This window comes from Oculina patagonica, chromosome 4, assembly GCF_052425735.1.
Source record: "Oculina patagonica isolate OP01 chromosome 4, crgOcupat, whole genome shotgun sequence".
Lineage (NCBI taxonomy): Eukaryota > Metazoa > Cnidaria > Anthozoa > Scleractinia > Oculinidae > Oculina > Oculina patagonica.
Window position 1 is genome coordinate 60,682,319 of NC_135761.1, and position 13,277 is coordinate 60,695,595.

At 37.3% G+C, this 13,277-nt stretch overlaps 2 protein-coding genes across 2 annotated transcripts in view; one reads left to right on the forward strand and one right to left on the reverse strand.

The window, feature by feature from the left end:
• The window catches only part of LOC144647798 (sphingosine 1-phosphate receptor 2-like), a 276,150-nt gene that overhangs the window by 78,814 nt on the left and 184,059 nt on the right, over positions 1 to 13,277 (reverse strand). The window lies entirely within an intron of this gene.
• Positions 4,171 to 5,878, forward strand: LOC144648922 (histamine H2 receptor-like). The gene has a single exon (XM_078508369.1). The coding sequence runs from the start codon at positions 4,264 to 4,266 to the stop codon at positions 5,179 to 5,181; it is 918 nt and encodes a 305-aa protein (XP_078364495.1). The 5' UTR covers positions 4,171 to 4,263; the 3' UTR covers positions 5,182 to 5,878.

A 13,277-nucleotide genomic window follows, 5' to 3' on the forward strand; every position in this document is an offset into this window, starting at 1 on the left:
AACATTCTTTCGTATTTAGTGGCAACTACGGCGATTTGAAACAAAGACAAATACAAGGTTAAGTTTAGCGTTTATACGTAATACGTATTTGGGATCGCGCTATAAGAATCTGTCTGGCAGCGTCGGCAATTAAAAAGTTTGGTTTCTCCAAAAGTCTGGCTCTCATGTGCTAGTGATCTAAAATAAAAAGTTTGAGTTTTGGAATCAGCTAGTTGCCTTTCCTGGATATATATTTCTTCCAGTGCAACTTTCAAAACCTTTTACGGGTCCCGGTACGCTAAGATATCAATCATTAGCTCAGATTGAACTGACATCATATGACATTCGATCATCATTTAAAGTTTAAATCGTTGTTAAATTGTATTTCACGAACTGCGCGAGGTATTATGTGATATGTAAGTACAGAATTATACTCATTCATAAAGGTTTTAACATGACACGACACCCGTTACACACGTTTCTATAAAATACCTTTTGTTGGAATTACTCAATGTGATTGTAATCTGTGTTTTATTTTAAGCTCAACCACGGTCACAAATGTTAAAGAAAATATTATTTACATTCATTTTGCCCCTCCCCACCCCTATGCAATGTTGACAACAAACATTCTCCTGACACGAGGGTGCGTTGTACCATTTTTCAGCATTAACGGGGGTTTTGTTACGTATTTAACCCCTATCATGTTAAACCCGGTATTTTTCCGGTATTTGGAGGAATGGTTATTGAACCACTTGTGACGTAATTAGTTTGCACGTCAGGAGATTCTTGTGATATGAAACTGATACAGGTTGAATACATCTTTCCACAGGACTGTCCATTTGAATATCTATGTGCAAAGTTGGTGGTAAAACAGGCCAATATACCCGAACTTGATAAAAATCTCCTTTCCAGGGGTTTTTTATTGTAACTTTTTACATGGAATCTTCATCATGGAAGACTATGAGCAGTCCCTATTTTTGCGCAGAGTCTTCTTTGAAAAATAATTGTCGCTTCAAGCTCAACGGACTCTGCGGAAAAATAGGGACTGCTCGTAGTCTATTTGAAAGGATAGACTACAATTTCTTAATTATATCAAGTGCAATGGGTCAAGATTATTTTGTACTTATATGCACAGGATAAGTTAGTGAACTAATGGAAAGCTGAATGCTGTATTTTAAATCAAGTAAGTTGACATTGCATAGTTTGCAGAATATTAGAGATTCACCAGAAAAAGTTAAGTTCCTATATTCATGATTCAGTGTAAAAAAGAAATAAGATTATAATCTGACCCCATGAACTAATCTTGATTTAAGATTATGATATATTCCCTTTTTAATACATGACCATACTCTGCCTGATCCAGGATACTTCAATAGACCGAATCAAAATACATTTTTCCAAAAGAAGTAAAGGTTATTCGCTTTTTGACGGAACATTTTAAAATTGTACAATGCAGTGGATAGTGTATAAACAATTGAATCCCGACTAGATAACTCGAACCCTCAGTAACTCGAACTCCAGCGCTATAAATAGCTAACTCAAACCTTTTTCGCTTCCCCTTCAGGTCATTTTCGTAATAATTTTACCCTCAAACTCGAACTCCGGATAGCACGAACTTTTGTCAATTTCCCTTGAAGGTTTGAGTTATCGGGATTCAACTGTACATGCATGGATTGAATTTACTGGTAATTTTTTACATTTCATGTGCCTTATGTTGATTAGCACATACAGTAACATCGGTGCCATTTTAATGGATAGAAGCCTTTCCCTACCTTATTCATTAACTGTAGATCAATAGACAGAAACTTTGATGTCGTGCTATTTCAGTTCTAGCTGGTCCCAAAGTGGATCTGTCCTCTAGTAAGTTGACTGTATAAAAAATGCAGGCCAAAGCACCGGTCTAGTGGAACAGCTCAATCCATTTTTAAATTCATTTATTGCATGCAGTGTACATGTCTTTATATTGTGGAATTCATTTATTTTGCTGCTAAATTATTAAAGATTTTTTACAAGGCATTTTCTCATCAACATTTTCATGGAAAATTAATGAGTCATTAAATTTCATGATGATAATTTTTATGATATTTCATGACCCATTATTTTTTTTCATGGCTTAATCATTGAACTTTTTGGTATGTTTCCATTAAGTGGTATTTTATTGAAAATTCATGACCCATGAAAGCCAAGTCCTTTTTAATTCATGGGTCATGAAAACACTTTTCACGAGAATTTAATGACCACAGATGAGGCCATGAATAATTATTGTGCAAGATTCACCAGTCATGAAATGATGTTCATGGTCTTTTCAAGGGATTTTCATGGGCTTTAAACAAATCCGAGTTTCATAGTGTAGTCGCCTTTGTAGCCATTATATGGCTCGTAACGCAACGCTGTGGGAAGCGTTTCGTGACGAGCCAAATAGCAGCTGCGTATTCATATACGAGAAAAAAGGAGTAAAATTCATCAATTTTGTTGACAAAGTGTCAAGCCATACTTATTTCAGTCAAACACCACCGGTAAAAGTTATTACGCTCAATCAACGGCTAGTTGTGTCCGGTATCACGAATTGTTGCAAAAGGAAATTCGAAGCATTCGCTTAAAAAGGTAAGCTAGCTACAACAATCAGAGAGCTTTAGTGACAATTTACTTTAACATTTTTTGCAGTCCACGAGCATTACTAAAAATCGCTTTTCAGCATGAAAATCATTGGTAAATGCAAATTGGGCAGCTGCAACTTTTCGTCAAAATCCTTCAACAATTAAAACTTTTGGCATCAAAGCCCTCGCTTGTGCCGTAACTTGGACAGGTTTTCGTTTTCGTCGTTCTGTATTCTATTTTGTAAATTGAACTGGCTCTGAGAGCGCGAAATAAAAAAAAATATACATTCATCAAAGACAGCTGAATTATGCGATAGAAGGTGAATCTGAAAATAAATCTAGTGTAAATACATGGGCACCTTTCGTGTTCACCTAAGGGACGATGAGATCTAGTTCAGTTACGTTTGTTCGTTTTATTTATTTTTTCGCGTTCTATCGTGATTAGCTCGCAGACGGTCGAGTTTGGCTGGAAAGGGTCTAAATTGGAACACTTAAAAAAATCGTTGATCAAGCAAATCGACCGTAATTAGAGGCAATTACTCTGTCTAAGTATTGCCTCGGCTTAGAAGATTATTACAAACATAATAACTAAAAAACTAGCAATGTATTTGATAGGCAATTTTAACTGTGAAATACAAAAATCATAATCCCAGAAAAAAAGTGTCAGGTAGAAGTCCAACTAATTCAGAAGGTGTTTGCTTCTCTCAAACATAATTCAGTTTGGCGTCAAAACCTCTAGTCGTTTGTCTTGTTAATAGCAATCTTTTTGGTCGATTTGTTTTTGTTTATTTCAGCTAATTTTCACGCGCGTAAAAACTTTCGAACGAGATCAAAACTAACCATTGTTCGTAGTTTAAACCATCCCGATAAACCTGTCATCCCAGGACCAGTCCTATTCGTCATGTATAATTCTACTTTTTCGACCCTTTCGAATATTCCTCTTTCGAACTTCTTCCCCCACTGAAGAAAGTCTTTTAAGACTTCAACGTGTGCGGTATTTCCCATTGCAAGTATATCAACTATTTCGCTTTATTATTTAGGCTTTGGTTTGCCTAAACACGTTCCAATGTATATAGTTAGTTTATTCTACTTTTCGTCATCATTATCACTTTGTTTAACCTCAGATTTTGAAGAGTAGCTTATACAGCTAATATATCCGAGCATTTCACAGTAAGCACAGTACAAGGGGCAAAGACCAGACCACAACACCGGGAACTCCATTGCCTTCTCTTTACGATGCGTGTGTGGGTTCTTTTACGTCTTCTGCTAACCATAACACTGAAGATGCAGGAGACGGGGCCTACGGTTTATCGTCCGAGAAGACTAGAATATCTAACCATTAATTGCAGATGTTATTGCAAAGGCAGCATATTCTCCTCAGTTATTTTAAGACCCTGTGTGTTGGTCCGGTCTGGGACTCGAACCCGAGACCTCCCGCACTGTAGTCCGTCGCTCTACCAACTGAGCTAACCGGTCGGCCTAATATTTTCATCACTTAAGCGAATTTATATGAAAATATTCGAGAATCCCTTTTTATAGAAAAACCGAAGCGTCGGCTCTATAACTATATTTAGTTGATGTTAAATTTTTCAACATCAGATTTGTTTAAAACAGGTATAATTCCCTGTTTGTTCTTCTTTACAGGAAGTTTAAGCTCCAATTATCACAAGGAAACCAACTTTCTGTCATGAATTTTAACTCATGGAACATTGTCTGGAGTTTGTGTTTTGGATTGTTAGCGACATTAACTGTTGTTGGAAATTTCCTCACCATCACAATATTTCTCAAAAGGAGACTTCGTAAACGTGCTCACTTTCTGCTGATTAATTTGGCTGTCGTAGACCTATTGGTTGGATTGCTGACTGTTCCTCTTTACATGGCTATAAGTACGTTATTGTACTTAGGTCGGCCAGATCAACTGGTGTGGTCCGTGTATGAATATACCGACATTTTAACTGGTATTACATCTATCTATACGCTTGCCGTTATTTCCTTGGAGAGAATGTACGCCATCGGTTGGCCTCTTCGTCATAGAACTCTGAACTTGCGTGTTTACACACTTGCTATTGTCACACCATGGATCCTGGCAGCAGTGCTCACTTCGTTGCAATTAATGGTCTTCTTTAATGTCATAACAAGAGAGAGCTTACTTTTCCCCGTTATACTGTTTCAGAGCACGCCTCTGTTAATTATGTGTACTGCGTACCTTCTTATATGGAAGAAACAAAAATCACCGATGGGTAACCAGAATCACGTGGCAAGAGAAGCAAGATTAGCAAAGACACTGTTCTTGATTACAGGAGCTTCTCTTTTAACCTGGATTCCTTTCCAAATAATGAATCTGTTGTTACCTTTAAATGTAATTGGATACATCCCTAATTTTAACGCAATCATTTATATCATCAAGTTTTTACAATTCAGCAATTCGCTTGTAAATGTAATAATTTATCCATTCAGAATCTCAGGATTTAAGAATGCCCTTCTGCAGATGTTTCCCTGTTGTGTACTTCCTTGTCGAAGAGGAAATGAAGTTGATCTGATCCATCAAATGAGACTGGATCGGTTGCATCATTTGACAAGATCTACAGATCCCCATCAAACATAAACAAGTTTTGACAACCAAGGAAAGAAACAATTTCCAGCTCGAATTCGATCTTCAAAGAGATGCCACTACAAACAGCTGAGATGTCCAAGGACTGTTTTAACTACCAAACGAAAATATTGACTGCATGCATGGCCTTGGCGGGAGTTTTATCTACCCTACTTTTATTTTTTTCATTGGACAAAAATTAAAGCAATTTGATGCTGTTTATCCGGGAAGGCGAGTTAAACTGCTAAAACAATTAAAATATTTAATCCAAATTAGCAAGCAAAACTTCGATCGTTTATCAAAAAGGGTTAAATACAGGTTTAAGTCCTACTTTAAGCTTTACTGCACACCTTGCTCTTCTGAAAACGAGCAAGGCGCGCTATGTTTTTAAATGTTGCCGATTACCGTAAGCATCGGAGGCAAGACGACGTTCATTTCGACTTCGCCTGAGTGGCATCATGGCCGATAAAGTTTGCCCTTGCAATGCTTTCTTTGGCGTTGTTTTTAGCTGAGTTCGCTAAATGACAATGAGATTGAAATTGAATATAACTACAACTATGAGACTTCTCCGAAGACCGAGATTTCTCAGTATTAACAGAAGCTGTCAATGAACAGTTAAAATTCTGCTTTTGTACATTTTCAAGTAGAGTTTATACACTCGCTAATTCGATGATACTCGACCACTTTGATGGTCCAAAAATTTAATAATCAAATAAATGCGGTAATTATTTGATTTATGGCAATTAAGACTTGGTAGATTTACCAGTTGATGTGTCGTATAATTCATCTTTGATTTCAAAATTGATAGGTGTATGCTCTGTGTTTGTATGGATTGTTTTAGAAATAAACATCCAATAACTGGAATCATACAACATTTTTAGTTACTCTAATCAGTGTTATTTTAACGAGCTGTGAAGTTTTTGTCAGCTACAGTGACAGCATCTCGAAACGTAATGAATACACCTTGACACAGTCAGGAATTAGTGCCAGTTTTGGCAAATCTTCGTTGGAGCACTGGCAGGGGCGTAGCCAGCTTTTTGAAGAGTTGTAGGCCTGGTCGATCGCTAAGGATTTTTTTGGGGGAAGGGGGGTAGGTCCACCAAGGAGGGTCTTGAGATCAAGACTATAAACTTTCTCCTTCCGACTTTTTGGTGATTCGGTGTGTATTTCGACAGCTCCTAATTGATACATGAATAACAAGGAATTGCACCAATTTTCTCTCGTTCGTAGATAGACACACTTTTCTTTAACAGCACATGCCGCTGTGCGTTTGCCTATCACCTGACTAACTACCGAGATGGCTCCACAGTTTGCACTTGCTAGATGAGCCTTGATCTCATCAGGAAAAGGGAGTTGCAAGATGTATTATGCTAAAATATGTTAAAAATTGCTTTCTATTTCATTTTGAAAGTGCATCACCTTGAATTTTTGTCCACTGTAAATAAGAGTAAGCTGAAAAATTTGTAGGCCCGGGCCTACGGGCCTATAGGCTAGATACGCCCCTGACTGGAATAATTTCCAAATCATTTCATCCAATCAAAAACTAGCGCAAGCGCTCACAAGAACTTCAAAAGCAATCGCGCGTACAAATTGGTCGTGTTGTTTAGCAACTTCTGGAACGAAACCGCGGGCTCAGTCACTTCTCGGAGAAGTGATGTCGACATCAAATGGCACTTGTTTCCCCGACTGGACAGTTGCAGGTCCTCTAAACTCGAAGTAAATTTGGTGTGTAAATTGAGTTACGAGTTTAAAATAAAAGTTGAGAAAAACGTAGTCTGAAGTGTCAGCCGTGAACCAGCACAATATGCCAGCCAACGTTCGCCATCTTGCTTCGGTAAACATGAACCAATCAAAAGAATAAATCAGAACAGCGTTCAATAAGAGATCAATAAGAGATCGTGATCGTTCGCTATAAGTCTGGGATTTCTCCGACCGCCCCGCCATTTTGGAAGCGGAGATGGCCATGGGTGGATAGTACTCATCGGTAAAATTCTTTGCAAACAAGCGGGCCTACAGTCAAAAAACAACTCTAGATTCACTGCATTTAGTGTGTTTGGTTTCGTCAGTAACCTTTATGCTTTTAATTAAGTTTTTTAATCTTAAAAGTAAAAAAAAAATGAGGATGCTCGTTTTTGAATTTGCGCGCGATAGAAAATTTAGTGATAAACCATAAAAACGATAGAGTGTTTTGTCTTGGAGCTATCGGTCTGATAGTTGCCCCTTGGAAATTTGATGTTCTTAAATCAAGCATATTTTAATATTTGTTTTTAGAACATCAAATTTCCGGGGGGGGGGGGGGGCAACTTCCAGCCGACTGTTCCTCGACAGAACACTCTATTGTTTAAAAAGTGTCTCTCTGCGGATGAAAACTATCGCGTCATGTGATCAATTTTAAACCAATCAGAATTAGAGAAAAATTAGTGCTGGACTATAAAAACCAGCAGGGCATCCTGCTTGTGTGAGCAAATCGCATCGCCATAAAGTTTTTTTTTCGCAAGAGCGACCCGAGTTAGAGCGGGGTGAAACTATGTTCTGAAACAATTGGTTGATGCTTTTAGCTGTGCACTTGCGGGAAGTTTTGAGAGCACTCAAGAAGCTAAAGATCGCCTCGAGCAACTCAGCTGCTTCTTTCGTGCTCTTCAAACCTTCCGCGTGGACCATTACTCGAGATTGCACGCTAAGCATGAACAAATTGTTAATTTAACAACAACTAAAAAACTTCATCGCGTGCTTGAGTAACTGACACTTTCAATACGTCCGCCCTATAAAAGATCGTGGAGAGAAGCCAGTAAAATCACGCATGCACATAGCAAATATAGGGCATTCTAAATGTTCAGTCGCGAAGAGTTTTGTCCAGGTCGAAAAATCTGTCTACAGTTGCATTTTGGCTTTCGGTTTGTGCTCTATCATGGCAATGCCGCGTTAAGTGTTCTCTGTAGTATCAGCCTTGCTTAATTCATTTGTATTCCTAATTTTGGCTGGTTAAATCTTTCACAGATCCTACGTAAACCAACAGCATTTTCGTTCACGGTCCCATGCGTCATAAGTTCACTTATTTTGCATATTTATTGTTTTAAATTTCTCTTGGGACGACTGTATGACCCAAAACAATGCTTATGCATTTTTTGGGGGGAGGGGAGGGGTGGGGGGGGGGGGCAAACAAAGTGTAGTATCGGAAATGTGAAAGTGGCGAATTCACAATACCAGCAACTTGAAAAAATACTTCTGCAGCTAGGGATAGATGAAAACACCTAATTGCGGGCCCAAGAGAGGCCCGCATCCCTAATCTTGACAGTGACCAGCGGATTGCGTATTACGCGTGCGCGCCACGTTTATAAAGGCTATCTGCAAACCGGAAGTTGAAAATTTTGTTCTTCCACTAAGAACGATCGGAATGCAAAAAATGTGTCAATCACGACAGTTTGTCGTAACACCAGAAGAGAAAAATCTCGTCTCCAAGAGCAATAAGAATGCAAAAAAATCAACAACAGTTTGTCACATTAGATCGAGGCTTCTGTCTTGCAGACATTACGTTTTGCAGACGTTGTTTTATAGGTGTTGCTTTTGAGAAGATCTGCTGTGATTGTATCACAGATAAACTACGGCAAAGCGAATGATTCCAACAACGGTTTTTCTCGAGAAGTTCCTTATAACACTGACAACAAAGCGAGTTTGCCGACGGAGGAAAATCACATCTCAATGCACACCGCGTGCTCGACTACACTTCGCAAAACTGTCAATCAAAAAAACAACTCTGATTGGTTCGCGGCAATAGGAAACGATAAAAAACATTCGTGATTTAAGCGTGACGCGTTACTCGACCTTACTCGGAATAATTTTCTTTTGTCCAGTGATTTAAAAACACTTCCCTCCCAGTACCTTCTCTTAACTGCATCGAGGCCCGCACTTTCTAACCTGTGGTTACCACTAGTAGTATCAATAAAATGGATGACCGACCACTAAGCATCTTGATCCCATAGGCATTTTAATCCTAGTTATAAATAAAAGTATACAAAAAAACGTAAACTGTATTTAAGTGAGACTGGCAAGTTCCTGGGATGTAAGTTCTCATTGTAGCTAAAAAAAAAAGGCCTCTTTTTCGTGTTCATCACTAAAAAACAATGAAGAAAGGATCGATGGCGCTGCAGAACCTTAGCAAGAAAACCACAGCTAAAGCCAGCCAATTTTTTGGTTATCAAAAATTAACCTTCGGACGGACAATCTAGTTTATACAATCGGCGTGGTACAAGGGGAAGGGGGGCTGATAAACCCTTCTCCCTCCCCTCCCCGAGGTTTTCCCCCTATTAAAGTCAGCAAAATTAATTTACTTTTACTAGAAAACCCTGAACTTGCTCTACAAATAACACAATTTTTGTTGTTTTTTTCGTCATTAAGTGCTACCGACTGTAATTTTCGAGATTTCAATTTCGCTATCCCTCAATGTCTTATGTGATCCGTGAATCGAAAGCAATTATGAAGTAACACAATTCAATTTTTGACCATTCTCAATATTGCAGACCGTTTATCGTCAAGACGGCCCATTAGCTATACAGTCGTCTTGTTAACATATTTGGTTATACTGCTCCCCTATGTTGACCCAGGCAAAATTCACACTTAAGTCAAAATACAAAGTCAAGGTAACACAAAGGTCACACAGGAAATGAACAATTTTTATAAAATTTTAGATTTTATCACAATTATTTTCTCGTTTTTATGGTTGCGTCTCGCATGGGTAACTTTCCCCGTTCGCGCAATTCCTTTTTGCTCCTTTTTTAATACTACCATTCATTTATTATATTTTATATGTATTTTAAATCTTGAGACCAATAAAGTTGACAGAAAAGTTTCATTTTATCATTCCTTCTATTACATGTCACAAAGAAGAATAACATAATCTTGCCTTTGCTAATTAGTGTCCTCTACAGATCATTGAAAGCATAGCTCTTCGGAACTCCGGCATTCTTGCTGAATACAGAATTGGATTTACAAGGGAGTTTGCATAAAATAACACAATCAGAATGTGGTTAAAATACTGACTTATTGTCTGTGAGAGAGAACTGAAAATATCAGTGGTGAAAAAGAGAAACGTGCTTATCACAAATGGTAGCCACATCAGAAGAGATACGAAGGTAACAATGAACAATGTCACAGTCAATTTTCTTTCTCTATTGGCTGCACCATGGTGTTGAGGCTGCGCTCCACAACGGACTTTAATAACAATGAGGGCGTAAGAAACACAAATTACCAACAGACAAAATCCATTAAAAGAACTCCATAGGTAAAAATAACTATGTCTCCTTTCCGCAAGCAGGTTAATAGCTGAGAGAGTAATTGATAAAACCACTGCGATCACCCAGAAGAAAGCAATGATTAATCCATAAGTCGTCTTCTTGATGGCTCGATGTCTGAACGGCCAAAACGTCGCATGTAGCCGTTCTAGGGAAATTACAGTGATGCTTGTTAGAGAAGAAACGGGAAACAAGATGTCAAAGGAAAGTAAAAGAATATTAATCCAATTTTCTGATTCGGTGTACTTCCAAAGGTCACACGACCCGCCAACAAAATAGAAATATTTCAGCACCGAAAATCCTCCAACCAACATGTCTGCTACCGCCAGATTTATCAACAAGTACGTACTGCGCTTGCGTAGACTACGGTGTTTTGTAAAAACAATTATTGACACTATGTTAAGTGTTACTATAGCAACAGATGTCATTAATAATACTACAAGCCAGACAATGCAACCAGGTAAAGAAAACATCTTCAGTGCTCTTTTCTTATCCCTTTTGAAAAACAGTGAATCGTCTATCTGCAAATATAAGTAAACATTTTCTTTCAAGTTCACTGATTATTTTCCTCTTTGAATTTGTGTTCTTTCTATTTTTTGACATTTATTTATGTGATAAATAAACAAATAAAGAATATAATTAAATAAATAGGTTAAACGAATGAATCGATGAATAAATGAATGAGTGGATGGATGAATGAATGAATGAATGAATGAATGAATGAATGAATGAATGAATGAATGAGGGATGAACGGACGGACGGACGGACGGATGGATGGATATAAATAAATAAATAAATAAATAAATAAATAAATAAATAAATAAACAAACAAACAATCAAACAAACAAACAAATAAATATACATATACGGAAAAAATACTAAAAAATTAGCATCGATTAAAAAATTGTTTATGACCAAACCTTACTTTATACCTTTCTAACTCAAGCTCGTTTTAGCAGTATACATTCTCCTAACGTATCAATGAAAAGCTGCCGTTAGTTTATAGCAATCCAAAATCTCATGCAAACGAACAATTTTAATTTGTCAAATTGTCTTTGTAAAGTAATTGCGGTTGCCGCACAGGAAGCTTGTGTAATGCAAATTTTATTAGGAACATTTTTAGTCCATTCTTTCTTACTTTTTTCTCATAATAAATGTGTTGTATCAAAGATGGGAGGGTTTCTTTCAACGGATAAAGTTGAACCGCCTATTTGTCGCATGAAGCCAATTAAAATCAGGTCGCGGTGCTTGTAGAAATTACGCATCAATGGTAATCCTCCGAGAGAGTGAGCCTCGTTTACCAATCACGAGAGCTACATCTGCCGCACACAAAACTGTGACAAACATTCAATCTCATTAATTGAAAACAAAATCAGAAGTATAGAAAACCTCTCATGCTTAGCTTTTCAAGTGCTATTTCTAATATTTCCAGGATAGAAAAATGCAATCGGAATGAAAAATGCAAGGGAATCTTCCCTAGCTATGTGGTTTTGACACTCTAATAAAGTTTTTCATTTCATTTCCATTTCAATAAAAAAATTGAAAATAACTTTCAGAAAGACCTTCATTTAACTTGTTCGTGGGAAGTATTAATTTCCTAGTGTTTTTTGCTGACAACCTCACACTGGGAAGAAAATTTGAAAACAGTTTAACATGCATTGTAACCATTTGCATTTGGTTGCAAATAAACAGCCTTCTAGATTAATAGACGCAAATGTTCAAATTACAATTGTGAAAACCAGTCTTTTTTATCTTGAAAATAGCTACATCGTATTTCTAAGTAAGGTAAGTGAAACCGAAAACAAGCACAAAGCCGATATAACAATAAAAAAATAGTTCAGCTTGTAATTAAAAAATAAAGGTCGTCATTTATTCAATTAATTTGACTCTGAAGTTCACGCTTCTTGTTTTGATTGTTTAAATTTGAAACTCTATCGCGTCTGAACACCTTTCGGCAAGAAATAATCGATGTCGACTATTAGTTTAAAAATTATGTGATGCTCGTTAACTAGTTACAAGTCCAACACATGTCGCACTTAAAGTCGCGGCAAACACCAATATCTCATTACTGGAAGTAGACTCTGAAGTAAAACAATTTAGATATTGTGGGAAAAAAGAGTTAACCTTGCGTTAGAACTGGCAAAATATTTTTTTTCTACACGAAAAGAAAAATATAACGAAACTTATTGAAAAAGGTTTAACGACCTACTTGTCAATTGGAAGTCTCGTCTGGAATGACCTTGCTAAAGAACAAAATTTACACTGCAAAGAAGAGCGTTAGATAGTTTAAATACGCAACCGCAGCAAAACAGGTATAAATAAGAGACCGTTTGAACTAACTAAACCTACCTTTTTGGGGAATTAGCTAAACAGCTAAACAACTGTTCGTGATATCAGACACAACCAACCTTTCGTAGAACGCAATCATCCGTTTAAAGGCACAGTTTCACGGTTACGCGTATGCGCAATCTCTTACGTGGCCATATTTCTTTCTTTTCGTGGCCTAGCTATCACGTGGCCTAATCAAAGAACCAATCGGGTGCGAGCAGATAACTCCTGCGTGTGTCCAGAATACATTTTACGGTCCAACAGTAAATTAAACGGCAATAATCTCGACATCTTCTGTGTAAATCCGTTGACATTATCCCCGAAAATTGCTCATAATTCTTTCTGGTTGTATACATACATGTATAGATAAGAGCATAGTCTTTACTTCAAACATAATTTTTTGTGATTAATGCAATACATGTGGTTGATAATAAACTGGACGAGGTACTTAAAGCATCGGAGACGGAAAAAACCTAAGGAATTCAAATAAGAAA

Bases quoted from the DNA above. Each gene is read 5' to 3' on its own strand.
- LOC144648922 (XM_078508369.1), top strand. From the start codon at position 4,264: ATGAATTTTAACTCATGGAACATTGTCTGGAGTTTGTGTTTTGGATTG.